Source organism: Abramis brama (assembly GCF_963993115.1).
Source record: "Abramis brama genome assembly, chromosome: 21".
Lineage (NCBI taxonomy): Eukaryota > Metazoa > Chordata > Actinopteri > Cypriniformes > Leuciscidae > Abramis > Abramis brama.
Window position 1 is genome coordinate 9,070,923 of NC_139983.1, and position 22,870 is coordinate 9,093,792.

Sequence of the window (22,870 nt, forward strand, 5' to 3'; positions counted from 1 at the left end):
TAAACTAAACCGACTTTTTAAATTATTTAATTTATTTTAAACAAGCTACTAAAAAATTGCTGAATGCTGATCCAATATTGTAACACTCGAAGACGTTTATATACATTTAATACAAATAATCAATCTTTTTAAAAAAAATGCTTGTAATGTGTTCAATTTAATTTTGTATTTAAAGAGTTGTAAAATTATTATTTGTTTTGGAATATGTAATATTTTTGTGTTTATCTGGATTTAAACATTCATTTTGCAGGATCAGTTCATATTTGTTATTGGAGATTCAGTGCAAGCGGTGTGGAATCACAGACCTGTATTGATGAGGTGATGTTACAAGATTTATCATGACAGCACATCCTGATCAAGCTAAAACACTACTTTCAAGTCACTAACTATCCCTATAGCTTTTAAATGCTTTGAATCTTTTGCATGTGCAAGTAATAAATTCCCACCTGTGCATTTACACATGCCCCTATAATCATCATATATTTTATAGGTAACAAACCAAAGGAAGAAGGCTTGCAGCATTGCTGTGTCAACCGTGGTAAATACAGGAACAGGAACATCCTTCATGAAGATAGCTATGTGGGGCAAGCTTAAAATGTAAGAATACCTTTCTTAATTTGCATTGGTCCTGGGTTTGCATGGGTCATATATCTATATTTGTGTAATTGATAAAGTTATGCTTAATTCCCTGTAAAGTAGCAATAAAAAGGTTCTCTATTTTTAATCACTTTAAGCCCAGTGTCAGTAAAGATGGCGTAGTCAGTGGAATCCTGGTGTTTGTGGGAAATAGAAGGAACCTTGCCCAGCTTTGTGGCCCTGGTGTGGCCCTACGATGTGGCCCTGGTGACTGAGGTAGTAATCAATTACATCACACATTCATCAACAGTTAACAGTCAAAAGTTTACATAAACCTTGCAGAATAAACTGCTTCATCAGGGTAGTACTAAATACAAATAAAACGTATACATTTTTGTGATCCCTATTATTGCTAAAATTGTTAACATTTTGCAGATACTGCAAGGTGTATATCAACTTTGAAGTGCAACTGTATATCTATCTCTTTCATTCAATTGAGCCAAATATAATAATGGACTGGATCTGTATTATAAACAAATTTTCTGTTTTTTTGTGTTTGTTTTTTTCCTCAAGGCATTTTTTCTGAAATGTACTCTGGAGAGCATCTGGGACATTGACATAAACAGCACTTTCCAACAACTTAAAAAATTGTGTGACAAATAATTTTGGTTTTTGTGCTTTTGGAGTTCTTCAGGGGTTTTTTTTTTATTTATTTTTTACAAACTTAGATTCACTGTAATGCTGGAGTAAGCATTTGGTCCTGTTTAATGTTGGTGCTGGTAAAGGTATAAAGGGATACTCCACTTTAAAATGAAAATTCTGTCATCATATACTCACCCTCATGTTGTTTCAAACCTGTATGAATTTCTTTCTTCTGCTGAACAGAAAGAAAGATATTTAGAAGAATGTTAGTAACCAGACAGATTTTGGTACCATTGACTTCCATAGTAGGAAAAAAAATCAATGGTCAGTGGTACCAAAAACTGTCTGGTTACTAACATTCTTCTAAATATCTTTCTTTCTGTTCAGCAGACGAAAGAAATTCATACAGGTTTGAAACAACATGAGGGTGAGTATATGATGACAGAATTTTCATTTTAAAGTGGAGTATCCCTTTAAGAGCTAAATAACAAGGTTTGGTAACACTTTTAATTAGGTCTCATTTGTTAATATTAGTTTATTTTTTAGCCAACATGATCTAACCAAGACTAATATTATCTTACTTAGACTAATAAATGCTTAAAGTATTATTCATTCTTAGTTCATGTTAACTGAAGTAGGCAACTAATATATTTTTGTAAAGCATTACCCAAAGGTCTCTTTCCAAAACTGTCTGTGTTTATGCATAGTGTTTCTTGGGGTTTTCTTGTGCATCAACAGAAAGGTTTTTATGTATTTCTTTTAGAGATTATTTTGTCAGTAAATTTAGAGGGTTTTACATTTTTGTTTTTGTTGATTGTAACATTGCATTTAATTCACACTAAAGTGTATTGTTAACTGACATTAAAGTATATTTTAAATCACATTAATTGCGTGTCATTATATTGTGTAGTGCACTTTAACTATATTTTGAAGATATTAGAAGCAATTATGAAAGTAGATATAAAGTTGTATTAAAGTACCAATTAAGTTGTTCCAAAAAATCACTCTTAATGGCAACTTATTGCATTTTATTTCAACTTAATATGTGATATATTTTAAATTAATTGCACTTAATGTGCATTCAGTGTGTCGAAAACATTGCATTTAATTCACACTTAAGTGTATATATTTAAAGTATATTATTCATGTAATAAGTACACTTAAGTGCACTTTTTTTTTCACAAGGGCATGTTTGCAAATTATTGACCAAACGAGTCTTGCTCTGCAACCCATTTTCCTGTCAGTTTTTAATCATTTGTGCATTATAATGATATTTTTAATGTTATTTATACACCTATAAAATAAATGTGCAGGCGTTATTTCTACCTTATCTGACCATTTAAAAACATTACTTTTTAGCAACATGTTGTCAGGTTGATTCAGACTTAATATATATATATATATATATATATATATTTTTTTTTTTTTTTTTTTTTTTGTGCACATGTCGTTATATTGTATCAGAAGGTCATGCTTATAATGTTTATAATGTTTTAAAGTCCCTATATACTGAACACATTCAGCAACAAAAATGATTAAAAGTGTCACAATGCATTAGTCTTCTCTAGATTGTTTGGATTGTTATTTTTATTTTAAGAATATGTTGTTGGGTTTGACAAAACCTTCTGCATGTCCTTTTTCAGTCAAACACATTTTTCTCCTTGACACAAAGTCAGAGATTTGGCAAAGCACTGTGGATTGGCAGTCAGTTGGACCAACTGAGTCACGCTTATCCCATTAAAGAGAAGAATTAATATTAGAATTCATTTGCATAAAATCCCAGCAGTGTGAATCAGCTGAATACAGAAGTGTTGCATATTTATGAACTGCATTATTGTAGTTGTTCATTGAGCCGGTGTCAAGTTGGTCCTTGGATGTCTCGGGGAAGCAGAGACAGGATGAATCTATAAATACTACAAAGCATCTCAAAATCCCTCACAAGCATCATCCATTTGCATACAACAGTAACGTGTTTAATAGAATGTTTTTAAACATGACGTTCATGGAGCCCGAATCTTTTATTGAATATTTCAGCTTTAATTTCAGTTGAGTGCATCAGATGGTTGTGCTAAGAAATGATTCATGCTGGTGATTTGTGTTTCACAGACCGCCCTGCTGCTCCTGTCAATGTCTCTGTTGCACACCTGCGCGCAGATTCGGCCACCGTGTCCTGGAATATTCTGGACGGAGAGACCGTAATTGGCTTTGCCATCTCACAGCAGGTCAAACAAAGTTATTACAATGAGATTCAGCCCTACGGGCCTATATTGCAATCGAGGGAGTCTGACATTTAATATCTGCAATAAATATGCCCTCTAATGAATCTTTAAACGTGTGTATGTGCGTGTGTTTTAGCGTCAGGACGGGTTGATGCAGCGTTTCATTCGTGAGGTGAACACGACCAGTCATGCTTGTATACTTTGGGATCTGGATGAAGACACAGACTATATCATCCAGGTCCAATCCGTCGGACTCTATGGAGAGAGTCTGGCCAGCAAAAAGATTCACTTCAGGACGCTTAAAAAGTCTGAACATTTTCAATCCACCATGATGGATCAAGGTAAACATGTCTGTTAGATCAGCATTACTATAATGTCATTCATTTTATAAAGCACATTTCATGTTTTTTGTGAAAGACGCTATTAAGTGACTCAACCAGCACGTATTTCATTGATTTGTATCTGCTAGTTTTTGTCATCATTTACACTGAAAAAAAAAAAAAAAAAAAAATTGGTGTAGGATTTTGTCATGATTCTCGTAGAAGCAGAGACGGTAGTCGGATCTAAATGCAGCAGTAGACTTTAATTGACTCAGAACAGGATAGACTCAGAACAGGATAGACTCAGAACAGGATAGACTCAGAACAGGATAGACTCAGAACAGGATAGACTCAGAACAGGCAACAGGTACATGCACACGAAACCTACATACAATAACTGACCACGAACAAGAGAGCACACAGGGTTTAAATACACAGAGGGGATCAGGGAACGAGACACAGCTGGGGCAAATGAGAACAACGAGAGGGACCATACAAACTAACAAAACAACACACCTGAAACAAGGGAACTAATGATTAAACAAGCTAGGGATAATTGAACACAATAAGCACGGCAGAATCAAGGAGACTGAATGAAATAAAATAAAGTCCAAACACAAACAAAAACATGACAAAAACAGAACCTGGTTGTCATTTACTTTGAAACTATTTTCACTCAGAAAGTGCTAGTAAATTTTACAAATAATACTCAAACATGAACGATTGATGTAGAAAGACTTAAATTCTATTTTCTTGTATAGCATAATCCAATAAGCTTTGTTTTTTTTACAGCTTTGACTTTTTTTTTCTTTTTTTTTTTTTTTTGGTGCATTAGCATATGATGAGCTCAAAGCTCACAGACATACAAAGTTCTGTCATGAAACTCTAGATGCACAGGCTGATCCTTGGGTCCTTAACTCAATCTGCTTGCAATCACGTCATTCTATAGGGCACAGCTGATTGGTTCCTGCTGTTTTAGTAGCCAATGAGCTCGCTGCTCAACCTTCAAATACTTGGTCAGCATTTAAAGCATTTCAGAAACCCTCCACCTTCCCCAGCTCCACCTGTATAGATCTGCTATACGGCTAATTCATGTACGCTATATTGTACAGCAGGAGCATGTCTTACGTACATTACATGTCCCCAACTAAAAGCCACAAAACTTTCTAATTTCTTGAGTTTGTTAATAAATGACATCCTCATTAATTCTGACATTTCTTCAATGATCTCTTTCATCCTCTAACATGTGTTGTTGTCTTGTTTACCTGATCAGATGACCCTGCGGTTGAGGGTTTAGACATTTCCAGACACCTTCAGACTGGAGAGATACTGATCATAATGACTGTACTACTAATGTGGGCAGGTAAAGGACATTGTCTTGGATTGAATTAAACATAATCATTATAAACAAGTAAAAAATAATATTCTGCTTGCAATGATATTCGTGATATTGTTTACCAAAGGAAATCATTTGACTTGTCCCTCCATTTAACCCTGTAAAGCCTGATTTGATACATCAGGCTTTTATGGCTCATATATATGATTCACAAGAATATGGAGCTCATTTCAATATTATTCAGAGGCTTAAACTGAGCAAAAAATATGCAATTTAGTGCAGTTGCTGATATTTATATGACCAAAAAGTAAGATGAAATTCTGATAGCTTGTAATGTAAATCAATGAGACATTTATAACAGTACTTACATAAATGCATATAAATATCAGTTGTCACTTTATATCTCTCAACAATATGTCTTTGTAACATGATATTTAAAGGAACACTTCGACTTTTTGGGACTTTAGCTTATTCACCGTATCCCCCAGAGTTAGATAAGTCCATACATACCTTTTCCTCTCCGTGCGTGCTGTAAGTCTGTTTGACGCACCCACCGCTAGCCTAGCTTAGCACAAAGACTGGATGTAAATGGCTACAGCTAGCATACTAATCCCAATAAGTGACAAAATAACGCCAACATTTTCCTACTTTATAAAATCGTTTTACGTTTTAATCATGTTTATAATTTCGAGGCCTTGGATATTTTCATATCAAATATGAAACAATAGGCTTTACAGGGTAGTATCAAACCTGTAACAATATTTTAACTTTCTCTGTTCTGCATTTCAAATATTCTCCTAAGTATTGCTTTGTTGTTGTTTTTTTACAGTGACCTTAAGAAAACTTTTGTCCTTTCAAACTCAATTGTGATATCCAGATGGAAGATAGTGTTTTGTTTTAATTAAACGTATCAGATCTGCGTCCCCGTAATCAAACTGATCTCTGTCTTGCTGCAGCTGTGATTGTGCTCTTCTGTAAGCAGTATGATATCATCAAAGACAACGATTCCAACAACCACAGTAAAGAGAAAAGCAAGCCGCTGTCTGGCCAAAGTACCCCAGAGTACCATAACGGAGGCCTGCTGGGCAGCAAGGTGAGACCTTCACCACTGACCAACACTGTGGCTTTCACTGTGGTCAGTGTTGCCAGGGTCGCGGTTTTCCCGCATAATTGGGTTATTTCGGAAATGCAGTCACGGGAAATGTACCGCGTACTTGTATAATGTACGGCGGCCGCCAAATGTTTATCTGTAGACAAAGACAAATGAAAATACATTATTTTATTGAAAGTGTGTTGATCCTTGGAAACCTGGCAACCTAAAGCAGTAGCACCTCACTGCAGTACACGAGATCCAGGGGGCGGAGTTGGATCCAGATCTAAGGGGTGGAGATTGGTAGGTTTAGGGGTGGGTTTAGGGATCAGGGGGTGGAGATGGGTAGGTTTAAGTATATATAAGGTGGGAGGAGTTGGATCTGGATCCAACTCCTCCCCCTGGATTTCGTGTTCTGCAGTGAGGACCATTTCACCTAAAGGGTGCGGAAAGAGCGAGTGATTTATTAATCTTTGTTAATGTTAGTTAATAAAAATACAGCTGTTCATTGTTTGTTCATGTTCAATGAAGAAGTATTATTCATTCTTAGTTCATGTTAACTAATGTTAACTAGTGAACTTTATTGTAAAGTGTTACCACGTGTTTTAAGGCAAAGACAATCTTACAGACATAGCATTTTAATCTGCTAAATGCGACTATAAGGCAAAAAGGAAAAAATAAATTATGAACATCATGATTTTCTGTAAAGCTGCTTTGAGACGATGTGTATTGTGAAAAGAGCTATATAAATAGCCCAAATTGGACTTGAACTGACTTTTATGGATGGCTATGTCATTCATATTTGTAGCTTGCATTTTAAACAATTTATCATGCCAAGTGCTGAAAATTACAATCAAAGACAGAGTAAAAGAAGAATTAACAGTACCAAAGTTTAAAAAAGTAATTAACTGAAGAGGGATAATACAGATTCAATAATTAAATAAGCACATATACATATAAACATCTAAAATAAGATTTAAACCATAGAATAAACAAAATCAAAACGTTTATTAAGGACCTTTATGGGAATCCCGCAGCTTTCAACTGTGATTGGACAGGGGGTAAATTGGGCTGGGTTTCATTCCTTTTGGGCGGGGTTTGAGTCGGCTTTGGGCTGGAAATTTTTCTGGGACCTGGCAACCCTGACTGTTGTTTCCAATGGAATACTGCATTATCTACACCAGTCATTCCCAACCGTGGGTGCGTGTACCCTAGGTGGGGTACGTGTGCAGGCTCCAAAGGGTGCGCGATTTAGACTTTGCTTGGTTTGTTCTGCATTGGCGGAATAGGCATATGCCAGGAACACCGTCAATCGCACCAACATCCCCTCAGCCTGGCGCATTAGGCCCTGTCCCAAATGGCACACTCCGGACTTGTGGACTTCCTCAGAGTCCACACTTTGGTGACGTCATGTAGTGCAGACCTATAGGGCCCTTGGCGCGAGTCCACGAGGGCGCATTGAGAGGTATTTTTGGGATAGACTCGATCGGCACGCCGGAAATAACGGCCTGGTTGTTGTTGGCCAGGAGAAATCACATTTTTGCGCACTTATCTGCATGTCAACTATACATCCTAATTTTACAGTTCTATATTTTGATATTGTGCATATCACCTGGGCATTAAACAATAGATATATCATGCTTATTTAAATGATGTAGTTGTACATAATAATAGGCTACATAATGTTCCATTTGAACTAAGATTACAATTTTAAAACATAATTTAAACATAATTTTTTCAATTTACAGGTTTCAATATTCATACTATGTTTACATATTTATGACTCAGTAAAGCCCTGACATTCGGTTCTATTTATTTAATGAATCATAATGCGATCGTATTATTAAACGCGCTATTATTATGTTTGAGACATCAACCACTGGTCGATGACCATAATGTTTGTATAAACTGTAGGTAACAACTGGTAAAATGTACATTTAGGTCATAAAAACCGTAATATTTTCTTCTCAGCCATGTCAACAATTATCCGTGAGTGAAATCTCCTCCCATCTGTTGTCTGATTGGCCTTTCGCAAGGATTCCTGGGTAGTTAAAGTGTGTGGAGCCTGCATCTATGCGGGCTTCGCGGAAGACCGCTTCAAGGGTACAAAGGGGGCGCTGCTGAGCACACTTCAGAGCGGTAAAATGCTGAATGGGACGGCCTACGGACTCGTAGACTCAGCGAGCACGCGCAATTCAAGTCCACGAGACCGAAAGTCCGCATGAATTGCGCCATTTGGGACAGGGCCTTAGTCGCTGCAAATGTGTCCATTTACAACGTGATTTTGCAGCGTTGAGTATTGTAGCCAATTACTGGCATGTCTGTTGAAAGTAATGTCCAATCAGAAGTGTTTAAGTTACTAGTTGTGAGAATCCGCCCAATATTCCTCAAAACGCTGAGTTTCTGTTTAGTGCCAGTTTAAGTTCTACATGCCTAACCCATAATAACAAACAAAGCGTAAATGCATTGTGAATTAGACATTTATTGTGCACTTTAGTTAGATTCATTGATTAAAACGGGAGTTTTCGCAACTGTGCCAAAATCATTGCGTTAAACTGACTGACATCTTCAGTGATTATAAAAGGAGCGCTCATTGTACCCTTTGTGTAATTCATTGCCAATTTATTACCAGTCAATTTAAGAACAGTTATTGTTTTTTATGAGACTTTGTGAGGCTACTTCAGTACAAAAAGTGATAAACTTTGATAAAAAAATGTTTTTAAACGTAGTGGTTTTATAATGTCTAAATATAAATGTAAAAGCAAAACGAGGAAAAAAAAACAATATTAGGGAATGGAAATAAGTTCTCCTCTGTCGCCATCTACTGGTTATAGTGGTAATTTCATGTCTTTTTTATTTTTAAATAAGTGTTTGTTTTCCATCAATTGTTGTATTTAAAATATTAAAATTTAAAATGTGTATTTTGTCCAGTCTTTTTTATCCACAACATTGATTTGTTGGTTTAGTGTCAATGAAGGGGGCCTTATTGATGGGGTTGTGGGGGTACTTAAAGTTTTTAATGTTGTTTATACGTCTATGTGGTGTTTTTAATATGCTTTAAGACAAACCATGTGCAGATTAATAAGTCAACACAATTGCTGAGTATTTTCTCTTTAAAACTGCAAGACAGTCTCAAAAACGTGGTTTGAAATCGCTGGTGTTTCTGACGTCACAAACTACCTTGTAACCAATCATGTCAACGTGCCGGCGGGCTTTAGCATATCATTAACTGCTGTGAAGCAGGAGAGTCTCTAAAGAAGCCATGTTATCTGGGTATATTTTAACATTAGCTACACATTATTAGCTGTTTGATAATGTCAAGCATAAGGCTAATCATATTATTACCGTTAAGTGTCTGACGTTGTAAAGAGCGATACCATTGTACAGTGTTTACCTCAGTAAGTTGGCCGAACGGATCTCTGAGCTGGTGTGAGTGAGTGGAGGCGGGGCTAATCAGCATATTCATGGGTCTGCGGATAGTAAATAAAGCAAGGGTGTAGTGACATTCAAGCTATTTTTATAGGAAAAAAAAACTTAAAAAATTGAATTTGGGTGATCAACTATTAATTTTAAGGGATAAAGTATTGAATACAGAGTAAACTATAAACTATAGAGTTCTTCAGTCACTGTAATTTACAGATTATTGTTTAATTAGCTTGTATGTAAAGAGTTAGATAATGTTCTTTTATGCTTTGTATCCCAATCCTAACTGATGTTTAATGTATTAAAATGTATGTTTTATGTATGTACAAATTTTAAGGAACACTTAATATTAATGTAATTAATGTGTAAGAAAGGAAGATTTAAATTACTTAATTAATGACATTTTCTGATTGTCTGTGACCTAATATAAAGTGAGAAAGTTCTGTTTACTCATAATAACCATTAACAGCTCCCTTTACTACTGGACTGAAATACTGTACATCACTTATATGGTTAATACATTGTTAACAAAGCATTTAAAAAAAAGCATTTATTTGCATATGCTAATTAAACAATATTTATCCTATCCATATAGTATATTAGAAACAAAGACTATAATTAACTATAAACTAATGGTTTGAAAATGATTTGTAAGTACTTTATTACTGTATACCTATTATAAAGTGTTAAAAAAAGTATGCATTCATCAAATATTAATCAAATAAAATTATTTTGCATTTTCAAATCTTGCATTGTAAATACTGTGTCTTAACTCTATAGTCTGATCAAGTCATGCAGAGATGTTAAAAATCACACCTTAAATTACTCTTGATTGACTTGATTCACATTTTGGAATGTAAGGTTAAATAAGGAAGTCTATAATAATATTGTGATATTCATTCTCACTGTCCATAAGTACACAACATAAAATATTTGATTCTCTCAAAACACACAGCTACTTTCCAAAGTGTAGAAACATATTGTAATATGTTTGAATATTGCATGTTTCATTGTGGTATAAAGTACTGTACACTGCATAATTTGACGATGTCATACAGGTATTTCATATGCAGAAAATTTGGTAACACTTTACAATAATGTCCCAATAGTTAACATTAGGTCATGGGCGTATAGCTTGATATCTGGGCTTTCGCTTTGGTCATTCACCATTTTTATCACATTTGAGCTTTTCTATAGTAAACCTACATATTCACACTCCATGTAAGCTTATATATGGTAATATTGAAGTTGTTTTAACCAGAAGCATCGCATGCAGATTACTTGTAAGGGCTATGTATATATATATATAAATTATTTTTTATTAAGCAAATAAAGGAGTGAAAAATGACTCACCCTCTGCTTTAAAACAGTTCGGCTGTTATCTTCCAAAACAGATTCATCACAGCATAACTGTTTATTAATTTATTTATTTAAAAACAACCAATTAAAAAGATCTACATTATATGCATATTTACTTTCAAGTTGAAAATATCATTTATTTGTAAAACTATATCGTAGTATCTTCCAGTCACAACGCTCATGCATTAGGTATGCATTAACTAACCTTACAATTTGTATATAGTACATTTGTATTAATATTATAGCAGAAGTTAGCATACAAATACAAAACACAAAAATGCATTCATTGTTAGTTCATGTCAATTGTGAATAATATTAACAGATACAACTTTTTAATTTGAATAATGTATTAGTAAATGTTGAAATTAACTTTGACTAAAATTGTTAAAAGCTTTAGAAATATTTGCATTGTCAGTTTATTGTCAACAAATGTAACCTTATTGTAAAGTGTTATGGAAAATTCCCATGAATGCTGTAAAAATAGAAGTATATTATTATACGTGCAGTTCAACCATAAAGAAATTCAATCTTGCCTCAGTATTTTATTGATTTTTTTTTTCTAATCTCTGACCATTTTTACTCTTTTGTAGTTCCAAAGGACATCATCCTCCCTTAGCATCATCAAGGTTTAACCAAGGCATCATCAGGAACCCTGGTCTGTCACCAGACCCGTCAGCGGATATCAGCTCATCCTCTGATATTCAAGACGAGCATTAAAGGCAATATTAATGTAAACCTCTCAGCTCCCTCAGCCAAATCGGGAATTGTAAGGTAGTATACGGGTACTCAGTAGTATACTCCAATAAAGAACTGGACAATGAGCATACCTTTTTACCTATTGCATAAACTATAATCACAGGAGGAGCTACTGGTGCTATGAATATGATTGTGGAGTTCAAACACTGGCAGCCAGATATACAGCGGTTTAGATGTGTGTATATGGATTTGTTGCGTGAATGTGTTTCATTGAAAGAGGATGAACAATAATAATAAATGTGGCATTTCTGATTAATACATGTAAATTATTACAATAAATTCATCGTCAGCCACAAAAGTGGCCTTATATTATGCATTAATAATTTCTAACCACAGTGAACTGTATATCAATGGCTTGTTTTGTGCTTTAAGTATTAGCACTGTGTTATTAAATGTTTCAGACCCTCGTAGAGTTGATTGTTCAACAGAGGGGTTTACATGAGAACCAGTTCACCTGTGTTCGTAGAAATGGTTTGGTGTGTGGCATTTCTAAACCAAACTTAGTAACGTTTCTATTAGTAGAAGCATATGTCTACCCTGATATTGTAATGTGTTAAAAAAAACTTATTTTTTCTTCTTTGTTCCCTAAGTGAGAAGTTTTGATGAAGTTATGTACAGTAAATTAGCTACACATCACTGTAGTTTTGGGCAATAGATAAAGAATGTAGTTTAAATACTGTATTTCACTGCAAAGGTTAGAAGCGAAGTTTATTAATATTCTCATTCTCAATCCTACTTTCCAATAAATGGAAAAACCATGAGTTTTGTCTGTTGGTTCTTAAAGAGGCAGACATTTCATATTATATTAAATCATATATGATTTAGATAGATAGATAGATAGATAGATAGATAGATAGATAGATAGATAGATAGATAGATAGATAGATAGATAGATAGATAGATAGATAGATAGATAGATAGATAGATAGATAGATAGAATATACATATATAAAATCTATTACAATTAATGTTTAGCATATATTATAATATTTATTAATATTAGTATTTACAATTGTAACATTATATTTCAGACAGACAGATATATAGACAGACAGACAGACAGACAGACAGATAGACAGACAGACAGACAGACAGACAGACAGACAGATAGACAGATAGATAAATAGATAGATAGATAGATAGATAGATAGATAGATAGATAGATAGATAGATAGATAGATAGATAGAATATACATATATAAAATCTATTACAATTAATGTTTAGCATATATATTATAATATTTATTAATATTAGTATTTAAAATTGTAACATATTAGATTTCAGATAGATAGATAGATAGATAGATAGATAGATAGATAGATAGATAGATAGATAGATAGATAGATAGATAGATAGATAGATAGATAGATAGATAGAGCGCTGCTATACTGTGATCTTCCAGTAGATGTCGCGGTTTCTCTGTTTCACGCTGAACTCTTTCAATCACTTCCTGTGCTGCACATTCCCATCACAACACCAGCAGCAATGAAACTTGGACACTTTCACTTCTTCAACTCATGGAGACAGTTCACAGGGATAAAAATCGACATGGACGAATAATTCCTCATGGAGAGACGTTGATGTTCCCGCTGCTGGCTGTCCAGTGGTTATAAACACTGGACTTTTATTGTATGTTCTCTTTTTGGGCTAGCTAGTCATGCTAGTTAGCCTTCGACTGATATCAGGATAAACACGAATTACATCCAAAATATCCTGTTTTTTTCATCGATGTGGATTAAAATCAGGCTACAGACGTCATCTTGCGATGTGAGGGTCATATAATCGTAAATGACAGTGTTTCTACAGTCCTGTCTGTGTATTATGTATGTAGTTTAATTTTAGCTCACGCTAACATAAATAATAACAAGAGTTTCAGTTGTTTGGCTGTTTGAATATGATTTTCGGGGATACATATGATAAAACGTGTTTAATTCGGGGTTTATGAGGGAATTGAGGAACTCTTTGTTCGAGGGAGGAAGAGAAAAATGAGGAAGAGGAAGGTGATGGTGATGAAGACCAGCTCAACAGGGAACTGCTGATTATTAACAGACACATTAAGAAAAATGCCCAGAAGAAAACAGTCCAACCCACAGCCTGTCAAATGTAAGTCTGGACTTCTATCTCACTTGATTTCACCTCAATTCACAGTTTAACTCTATTTTCTGTTATTTCTTGAAAATAATGCCTGAATAATTTTCACTTATTTTACTGTTGAAATCAGTGTGATTGTGATTATATCTGTTGACAATAATCAACAAGAGCATACATTTGTGTGTGTGTGTGTATGTGTGGACATTGTTTTGAGACTATAACTATTCACATGGCCAACCATGACTAGTCTACAATAAATTGACTATTTGGCTGTAATGCTTTGTAATCTCATAATGTATTTTCATACTGACACACTTTTTTTACAATATTGACACACATTTAGACTTAATAATGTAATGTCAGATCAGAATGTGTTTATGAAACACTTTTGTTGTAGATATGTTTTGTTATTGAGTCATATGAGTCATTTCTATATATTTTTTTACTCTGGTTTGCATTTTTGTCAAACTGTATTTTCGCTCTTGTTAACTTGCTTTTTCAGTACTTTCTGTTGAAATAGCCAAAGTGTTCATTTTCATTTCTTTCAAAAATGAATTATACACAAGTTTAGCCTTGAGCATGTCTTTCCTTTTGCTGTGTCCGTTAAGAAAACACAGCTCTTTTTAGTTCTTCTTGAGCTTTTATATAAGGTTTAAATGAGACGCCTTGACTAAGTGAGCAGAATCTATTTCCAAAAGCTCTTGTTTAATATTGATTTACGTGTTTTACCAGCCAAGCTCGGTTTTATCTCAGTGAAAACATATCGGCTTCCCCTTCTTCTGTCGTCATTCTTTCCTCACTCCGTTTCCTCTGGACAGATCCCCCTGTTCCTGCTGCGGGACTTGGGCTTGACCCATCTCTGACCCAAATCCCTCTGTTTATCTAGTGTCTCTTCACTGTTCCTTCCTCCTTCATTCATTTCTATCATATTTTTTCCTCTGTCCAGAGCTCAAGTAGCTGTAGTGTTGTTAACCACCAGTCTCGTCAGTGTTTAAATCCCGTTATCATTGGCTGATCCCCTTTTATATGACTGAGAATAATTATCAGACAAACGCATCTGAGATATCCTTTAGAATGTTATACTTAGTCAGATTATTTTTTTTATTTAGTGTTCAATTTCCAATGCCGAAATAAAACTGCTGCTAAATGCCGTACAATATAATGGTTAAATTAATATTTTACACAATATTTACTCTGAAAGTCCACTAAACCTTTTTAGGAACTAAATGTGTGCCTTCCTTTGACACATTTGCTAGTAGATTTAGTGGACATGGATATTTTCCCAATACTGAGAATCTCAAAATGAATACTTTCTTTTTAGTTTCATGTTTAAGAGTGATTTGATTATCAGATTGATTCCAGCATGGTAAAGACGTAGGCTATAACTGTATAACACAGGCTGTGATGTTGTACTGGCTTTATTGCAGTGGGAGCTGAAGATGGTGCAGCGGTTGGCAATCAGGAAAACCTCGTCCTGGAGAGTGACTTCCTTCTCGGACAGGAGCTGGGCTTTGGAGAAAATGACTACAGGATTGTTGGTTTTGAGAGGGACTCAGGTCAGTGACGTACATGAATTACTTTAATTCAGCTTAAATTACAGTATTTTGCTGTACTATTCCATAGTTCAGCCAAGCATTTGCCAGATTAAAGGGTTAGTTCACCCAAACATTTAAATTGTCATCATTTTCTCACCCTCAAGTTGTTCCAAACCTGAATGAATGAAGATATTTTGAAGAATGTCGGTAACCAAACAGTTGATGGATCCCAATGACTCTATTTTTTTCTGTACTATTGAAGTCAATGGGGTCCCTCAACTGTTTGATTACCGACATTCTTCAAAATATCTTCATTCAAATCTGTGTTGACCCAGAGAGAGCGGTTACCATGTATAGGTATGAAACAGCTTCTCAAGCAGTCTTTTAAAACACACATTATTGTTATTTCTGTGTTACAAATATTCATATTATCACAGAAGTACTGGTATAAAACACTGATGTCTACGATAGCGATCAAAATAGAGCAAATCAACTTTTGAAAGTAAATGGCCGCTTCAAATAACGATTACATATACCGTTGAAAACATGTATTTGTCATTGAATCATTTATTCAAGAGATTCGTTCAAAAACGCTGATTCATCCAGTTATGAAACAAGTGAAGAATCATCATTGAATCATTCTTTCTTAACGATGTTAAAATCGTAGCAATTAACATTTAACATTTAATCAGAACCTCTAGTAAATTACATGTTTTTTGTTTAGTTGTCTGTTCAGAATCGTGGGAGAATCGTGATCTGTATTTGAAACAAAACAAAAAAAAGATTCTCGTTTTATCCAGAATCGTGCAGCTCTACTTTACTGTAAATTTGTTATGAATAAACGCCTCATAAATTATTGCAGCTTATAGTTCATCTCAGGTCATCTATGTACTAGTGCTTTGTATTTTGCTATACTAATCCATACTTTATTCCAAACTAAATTGTAAAAATGTTTATTATTATTATTATTAAGTAATTAATAAAATATTTTATTATTATTATTACATTATATTTAGTGCTAGGCAATGATAAATCGCATCCAAAATAAAAGTCTGTGTTTACATAATATATGTGTGTGTACTGTGTATAATTATTTTGTATATATAAATACACAAATAACCATGTATATATTTAAGAAATATTTGCATGTATATACTGTATATTTATACATAATTTATATTATATATAAATATAAATATTTTATATATACTTTTTCTTAAATATATACATGCATGTGTGTGTATTTATATATACAAAATAATTATACACAGTACACACACATATATTATGTAAACACAGACTTTTATTTTGGATGCGATTAATTGTTGCCCAGCACTAATATGTTATATTATTAATATATCTTTTAAAGCATGAAACCTTTGATATGTTTTGCCTCAACTTCCCATGTAAAGAAAACGGTTTTAAAACAGAAAAGCACTGCATAACACAGCATCTTGTGATCTCCCGACAGACTCCGTCACTGCCGACATGGGAATGCCGGTGTACGGCTTCAGCGACGAGGACTGCTCCAGCTACAACCGTCTCGGCATCGAGAGCGACTTCGAGGACCCGCGAGACACGGAGAGCGAGCGGGAGGAGATGGGCCCGGACGCCACGTTCACACCGTACCTGTCCTGCAGGCAGTGCGGGCAGCTGCTCGCCGACCCCCTGAGCGGGACGCTGGACCTCGCCCTGCACTGCCTCCAGTGCGGAGCCGAGGGCGGAGACGCCGACCGCCAGGACAGGCCGTTAGAGGAGGCCCACCCGGCCCACAGCGCGCAGGGGAGGATCCACCGAGGCAGATCCGCGACCGACGAGAGCGCCAGTAAAACATACGCCTGCAAACTGTGCAGTTTCAGCTCACGTTACTCTAATCACTTGAAGCGGCACATGAAAACGCACAACGGCGAGAAGCCGTACCAGTGCCAGCACTGCTCGTACGCCTCCGCCCAGCTGGTGAACCTGCAGAGACACGTGCGCACACACACCGGAGAGAAGCCGTACAAATGCGAGTTCTGCACGTTCGCGTGCAACTCTCTGGGCAACCTGAAGAGACACCAGCGCATGCACACGCAGGAGAAAGAGCTCAACTGCGGCGAGTGCGACTTCCGTGGGAACAACAGCCACTCTTTAAAGAAACACATGATGAGCCACAAGGAGGACAAATCTACAGCCTTAACGGAAGGTATTTGTTTAATCCACCACGTTGTTTTTACTTTTCAATGAATACTCCTGCTGTTATTGTGAATGATTCTTCAGTGCACGAATAATCGAAGTAAAACCGAAATTGTGATCCAGCTTTATCAAATCTGGCTTAGTACTTTTTTCTCTATCTTTTTTACTGTAACATGTAATAGTAGTGATTTCTTATTGGGTCATTCCGTCTCAGCTCAACTTTATGATAATTATTTTTTTTTTTTTTGGTGAAAGAAATACATAAATGAAGAAGAAAGCCAAAAGGGGGGTCAAAACAACAATTTTCACCTGAGATTTGAAGCCAAATTACAGGGGAGTAAAAATGACTTTAAAAAGATGGAAACATCATTATTTTATTTGTATACGGAGATTGTTCGGTCTATTAGTAAAATCTGTTCACTTTAGTAATCTTTGTCGCATTATATGCCAACGGTGACAGTTCAAAAATGTTTGTTTTTTTGCCCAAGTTTGCATGCCTATAACTCAAGAAGTATTAAATAAATCTTAATACCCCTCCGTCCTCTACAAAATATTGGATACATTTAATATTTGGGCTTTCATCGCTATATATGTTTGTCTTTCTTCAGAAAAAATATTAACACAAAATTAAACATTTGAGCTGGTGAAGTTTGACATGGAATGACCCTATTTTGTTTTTATTCAGTAATTTTAATATTTTTATTTAGTAATAATAATAATAATTATTATATAATATCCATATTGAAATATAATCACACAATTTTGTAAAAAAAAAAATCTTTAATGCTAGATTTTAATGTGAAATATACGATAATAATAATGTTATATGTTTGATTTGAATATTATTATTAATATTATAGTAATATTTATTGATATACAATCACATACTTTAAGAGACACATTTGTGCAGCCTTATAAACAAGCACAGCAAATCTGGATCTTCATCTTTTAAAATTACAATTTTGGTTTATCAGAAAATTTGCACTTGAGTCCCAGCTTTTGGTCCTTTCCTGATCCTGTTCCCCTCTCACTTCTACTTTCATAATACATGTATAAATGCCAAAAATATGACAAAATACTAGTTATAATAATGTTAAATAAGGACAGATGTGAACAAGAAGAGAGTTAGCACTGGCATATGTGGAGATACTCTGGAGGATGAAACTCACTCTCAGTCCCGGTTCAAAACACACACAAAAGTGTGTGCTGGTGGTGTTCCCCCACAATCCACTGCAAACTCATGTTCAGATCTGATTTGAAACACACTTTTCCTGTCAATTCCCGATGGATAAAAAGTGCGACCCTTAATATTTTTTCTTGTTTCACTCAAAAATGTGTCATATTACAGAAGTAAAATGGGTTAATATGAATGCCATTTCTTGTTAACTTTAACTACTCATTTATTTGCCTTTATTCAATTATCAGTACTAAACAGGAATACAGATTCCTTGAGGAAACTTCTCTGCTAGTCTGACAGCTTTTGAGCGTTTCAAAGTGAACAAAGAAGCACCTGTTCCCATCAAAACTGCAGGTTTCTTGCTGGTGTATTTCCACTTGTTTACGACACTTTGCACTTTGAGCGCTTCATGCTGCAAGAAAAAAGAGGAAGTGGAGTGTGAAGTAAAGGGAAGTAGAAAGTGTTGGGTTCCTAAAACTGGGTTTGCTCAAAAAGAGGAAAATAGCCCTTCAGCTTTTTTTGTTGTTTTTCCTTGTCTTTCAGAGTCGGTGGTGTCTGACATCACTCTGCACATCAGCAACGACTCCGACTTCCTCCAAAGCTACGACACCCTACGAACGGACCGCCATTCCCCCGCCCTGCTGCGCACCGAGAGTTTGGCCAAAGAGTCGGACCCTCTACCCGAGCTGCTATTCCCCTTCACGTGTCGCGTGTGCGGCGCGGTGCTGGAGGACGAGGAGGGCGCGACGGCGCAAATCTGCAGCAAATGCACATTAGACATGTTGTCCAAAAGCTCGCCCACCAGCCCGGAGAAAGACGACAAGCTGTACCCGTGCACGTCGTGCCCGTTCGTCACACAGTACCCCAACCACCTCGCCCGCCACATGAAGACTCACAGCGGCGAGAAGCCCTACAAGTGCCCGCAGTGCAACTACGCGTCCGCCCACTTCGACAACCTCAAGCGGCACCACCGCGTGCACACGGGCGAGAAGCCGTACAAATGCCACGCGTGCGACTACGCCTGCGGGAACTTGGCCAATCTCAAACGGCACGAGCGCATCCACTCGGGCGCCAAGCCGTTCCAGTGCAGCGTGTGCAGTTACAGCTGCAACCAGAGCATGAACCTGAAACGCCACATGCTGCGGCACACCGGCGAGAAGCCCTTTAAATGCCAGGAGTGCGGCTACACCACAGGACACTGGGACAATTACAAACGCCACCAGAAGAAGCACGGCCACTCCGCCGAGGGGTGGCTCAAGATGCAGCTACCGGAGAAAGAGGACGAGGACGAGGAAGGAGAAATGTAGCGGGATCTCTCTGTTGATGTCTAACTCCAGTTGCCTTATTTTTATCAGAGGAATCCGTGCGGTAACATGGCCGGTTTGCTGTTTTTTTGTGTTGTTGTTTTTTTCACATGGAATTTGATTGTATTTTGTATTTGGTCCAACTGTTTACAGCAGCTGATCACAGAATCACAGGTTTGTTATTTAAGACCGACATCTCAAACTAAAAGGGCACATTTATGCACCACTGGGAGAATTTCACAAAACAACAAAAGGACGAATAAGAAATCATATTTTGGTAACACTTTACAATAAGGTCTCATTTGTTTACATTAGTTAATACATTAGTTTACATGAACTAACTATGAACAATATGTTTTTACAACATCTATTAACCTTTGTTGATGTTCGTTAATTAAAATACAATTGTTCATGTTAGTTCACGGTGCATTAATTAATGTTAACAGATACCACTTTTGATTTTAATAACATTACCTAAGATTAATAAATGCTTATCTTTAGTTTGTTTACTAATGTAATTAACTAATGTTAACAAATGAAACCTTATTGTAAAGTGTTACCCATATTTTGCATAAAGAAAATGAGGTCTGTTTCTTAGAACCATTAAGATTTTTTTGCATTGTGAAAATATCTTTTAGACAATTTTTTTATTATTATTTACATTTATTACATTTTTTTCGATTTTTTTTGTAGTTTCTCTATTGCAGTAAAAAAAAATGAATTTAAAAATAAATTGGCGTAAATTTCAGCACAGCATAACATGTCTTTTTCACATTACAGTAATGAGAAAGATTTTGTTTTTGTTTGCTGTCATGAAAATAAATATAAATCCTAAAACCAAACATTTTCTTTCATGCAAAATATAACTTCTTCATTTTTTCTTTTGAATTTGGGATCAAATATATTCCTGATGCGTTTTGTGAGATTTACTACAGAGCTCCTAAAGGGACATAATGGAAAAAATAAATATGAGATGGGAGGAAAACTTATGTTTCGATTCTTTTGCGTTATCTTTGCTTTCCCCCGAGAAACTTTGCTTTCGCCCTCCAAAATGTTTCCGTTCCTCTGGAGGAAAGCAAAGCCTGGAATCTTAATTTTTCCTCCCATCACCATGTCCCTTTAGGGCCACCATAGATTCACACCTCTGCTGTTTTGGATTCTAGTTGAATTGCTGAATGAAAGGACTGAAATAAAAGCAACGGGTCAGCGGCTGTAGATGTTTCATGAGGGATTCGATGACACTGAAGATGTCTGGCTGCTACTGTATGCTCACTTATGCACAATGACAGTGATGTTGCCTTGTCTTGAGGAGGTGCTGCACCTCCTTCCCTCATTTACTGTACATGAATTTCCTGGTGCCACTGCAAAATGCTGCACTGATCGGGGGTTTCATCCGCCTCCAGCACACTCATAGTTTTTCCAGGGCATTAGAGGGACACGTATGATGAGTGAGTCTCACGAAAACTGTTCACAAACGCTATATTGAACCCCAAAATCATAATCGAGGGAATGTTTTGCATGAAGAATACGAAGGTATTCTTTTTTTGCATTGTGACATTACTGTCCCCCTCTACAATGTTCATTACTGTAATATTAAAAAAGTATATAAATTGTACAGTTATTGTATATATCGTGGTAGTATATGTTCTATCCCTTTATTTTTATTACTGTACTACAGTAAGTGTTTTTTTTTATTGCATTACAGAATAAATAATGAACTGTCTTGAAATTGTCACAATGCAAAAAAAAAAGTCATAATGGTCCTAAAATAGGTCTCATTTTCTTTATGCATTTTGTCTGTGTGTGAGTGTGTGTGTTCAAAATGAATCAATGTTTTCATGAGATTCACAATGATGTGGGTGTGCGTTAGTGCGTCTTTTGTTTGACTTTAAAATATTTCCTGCAGATTTATTTAGATTAAAGTGTGATGCCTACTGTGAGATTTTCTCTCAAGAAAAGTAATCATGGAAACCTGTAAAGGTTTTTTTTTTTTTTACACATTACGTGGGAAAGACCCTGTTTTGCTTTTTTCTTTTGGTTGTGCAAACCAGTTCAGGAGGAAGAAGGTGGGGACCACACATGAATCATCTCTTTATTGAAACACAGCGAACAGATCACATTCAAAACAAACATCTAAGCATTTTGTACACAGTCACTTTCATACATATAGGATATTAATTGGTCCTCCCTTTTGTCCAATGTTGCTCTGTTACAGAAGTGGCACAGTCACTGAAATACACAGCAAGAGTTCAGTGCAATCAGGGAATTAGTGAAATAGAAGCACAGCACTGAAACCAATGACATTTGATTTGCCATATAGTGTAATATGATTATTTATGTACTGTATTTTTGTGGGTTTCATTAGCTTTCTGATTTTTGTACACAAATTGTTGGTCTGAAGAACTGTCAAGTGGCCTTTGGTTTCATAATAAAGATGTTTATAACATTTTATTAAAATAGCTGAGTTAAGACATTTGTAACAACAAATGGAACAAAATTGGAGCTCCGAAGAATAAATATTTAGTACAACACTTAATTACTGTGCGCTAATTTGATTGGACGAGTTCTAACAATGCTGATGTTTTGTTTCATTGTATCACTCCACTAGTTCACTTTTCTCAACAAATGCAAAGCAGTTAGGAAAAGAACAGAATTGCTAGTCATATTATGATAGATACTAGGGCTGGGTATTGACACACATTTCATGATTCGGTTCTATATCGATTCACAAGCTTGCGATTCGATTCATTGTCAGTTAATTGGGGCCAATCAGGTACATGGAAAATATTCTCAAGGAAAAACATCTCTCAACTAATGTAAAATATACAGGAAACACCTGTTGGTAGCTTACATTACTATAAAATTA

The 22,870-nt window shown here is 35.7% G+C and overlaps 2 protein-coding genes and 1 long non-coding RNA gene across 3 annotated transcripts in view; all 3 read left to right on the top strand.

The window, feature by feature from the left end:
- LOC311071875 overlaps positions 1-1,532 on the top strand; it is a 2,290-nt gene extending 758 nt beyond the window's left edge. The window contains exons 2-5 of the long non-coding RNA XR_014603941.1: positions 251-318; positions 491-597; positions 735-852; positions 1,150-1,532. This is a non-coding gene — a long non-coding RNA (uncharacterized lncRNA). The remainder of the gene's footprint in view (positions 1-250; positions 319-490; positions 598-734; positions 853-1,149) is intronic.
- Positions 1-12,482, top strand: part of fndc4b (fibronectin type III domain containing 4b) — a 16,932-nt gene extending 4,450 nt beyond the window's left edge. Inside the window, exons 2-6 of the mRNA XM_084096054.1 lie at positions 3,325-3,440; positions 3,574-3,778; positions 5,031-5,120; positions 6,050-6,186; positions 11,556-12,482. Coding sequence (XP_083952180.1) covers positions 3,325-3,440; positions 3,574-3,778; positions 5,031-5,120; positions 6,050-6,186; positions 11,556-11,597 — 590 coding nt within the window. The 3' untranslated portion in view covers positions 11,598-12,482. The remainder of the gene's footprint in view (positions 1-3,324; positions 3,441-3,573; positions 3,779-5,030; positions 5,121-6,049; positions 6,187-11,555) is intronic.
- Positions 12,483-13,173: 691 nt separating this feature from the next.
- znf513b (zinc finger protein 513b) lies at positions 13,174-22,540 on the top strand. Its single transcript, XM_084096255.1, has 4 exons — positions 13,174-13,825; positions 15,241-15,369; positions 16,820-17,533; positions 19,244-22,540. Exons 1-4 carry the CDS (start codon positions 13,786-13,788, stop codon positions 20,005-20,007), a joined length of 1,647 nt encoding a protein of 548 aa, XP_083952381.1. The 5' UTR covers positions 13,174-13,785; the 3' UTR covers positions 20,008-22,540.
- Positions 22,541-22,870: the final 330 nt, after the last annotated feature.

Coding starts and splice junctions, on each gene's coding strand:
- znf513b (XM_084096255.1), top strand. CDS start 13,786: ATGCCCAGAAGAAAACAGTCCAACCCACAGCCTGTCAAAT. Junction 15,370..16,819: donor TGGTTTTGAGAGGGACTCAG/GTCAGTGACGTA, acceptor ATCTCCCGACAG/ACTCCGTCACTGCCGACATG. Junction 17,534..19,243: donor ATCTACAGCCTTAACGGAAG/GTATTTGTTTAA, acceptor CTTGTCTTTCAG/AGTCGGTGGTGTCTGACATC.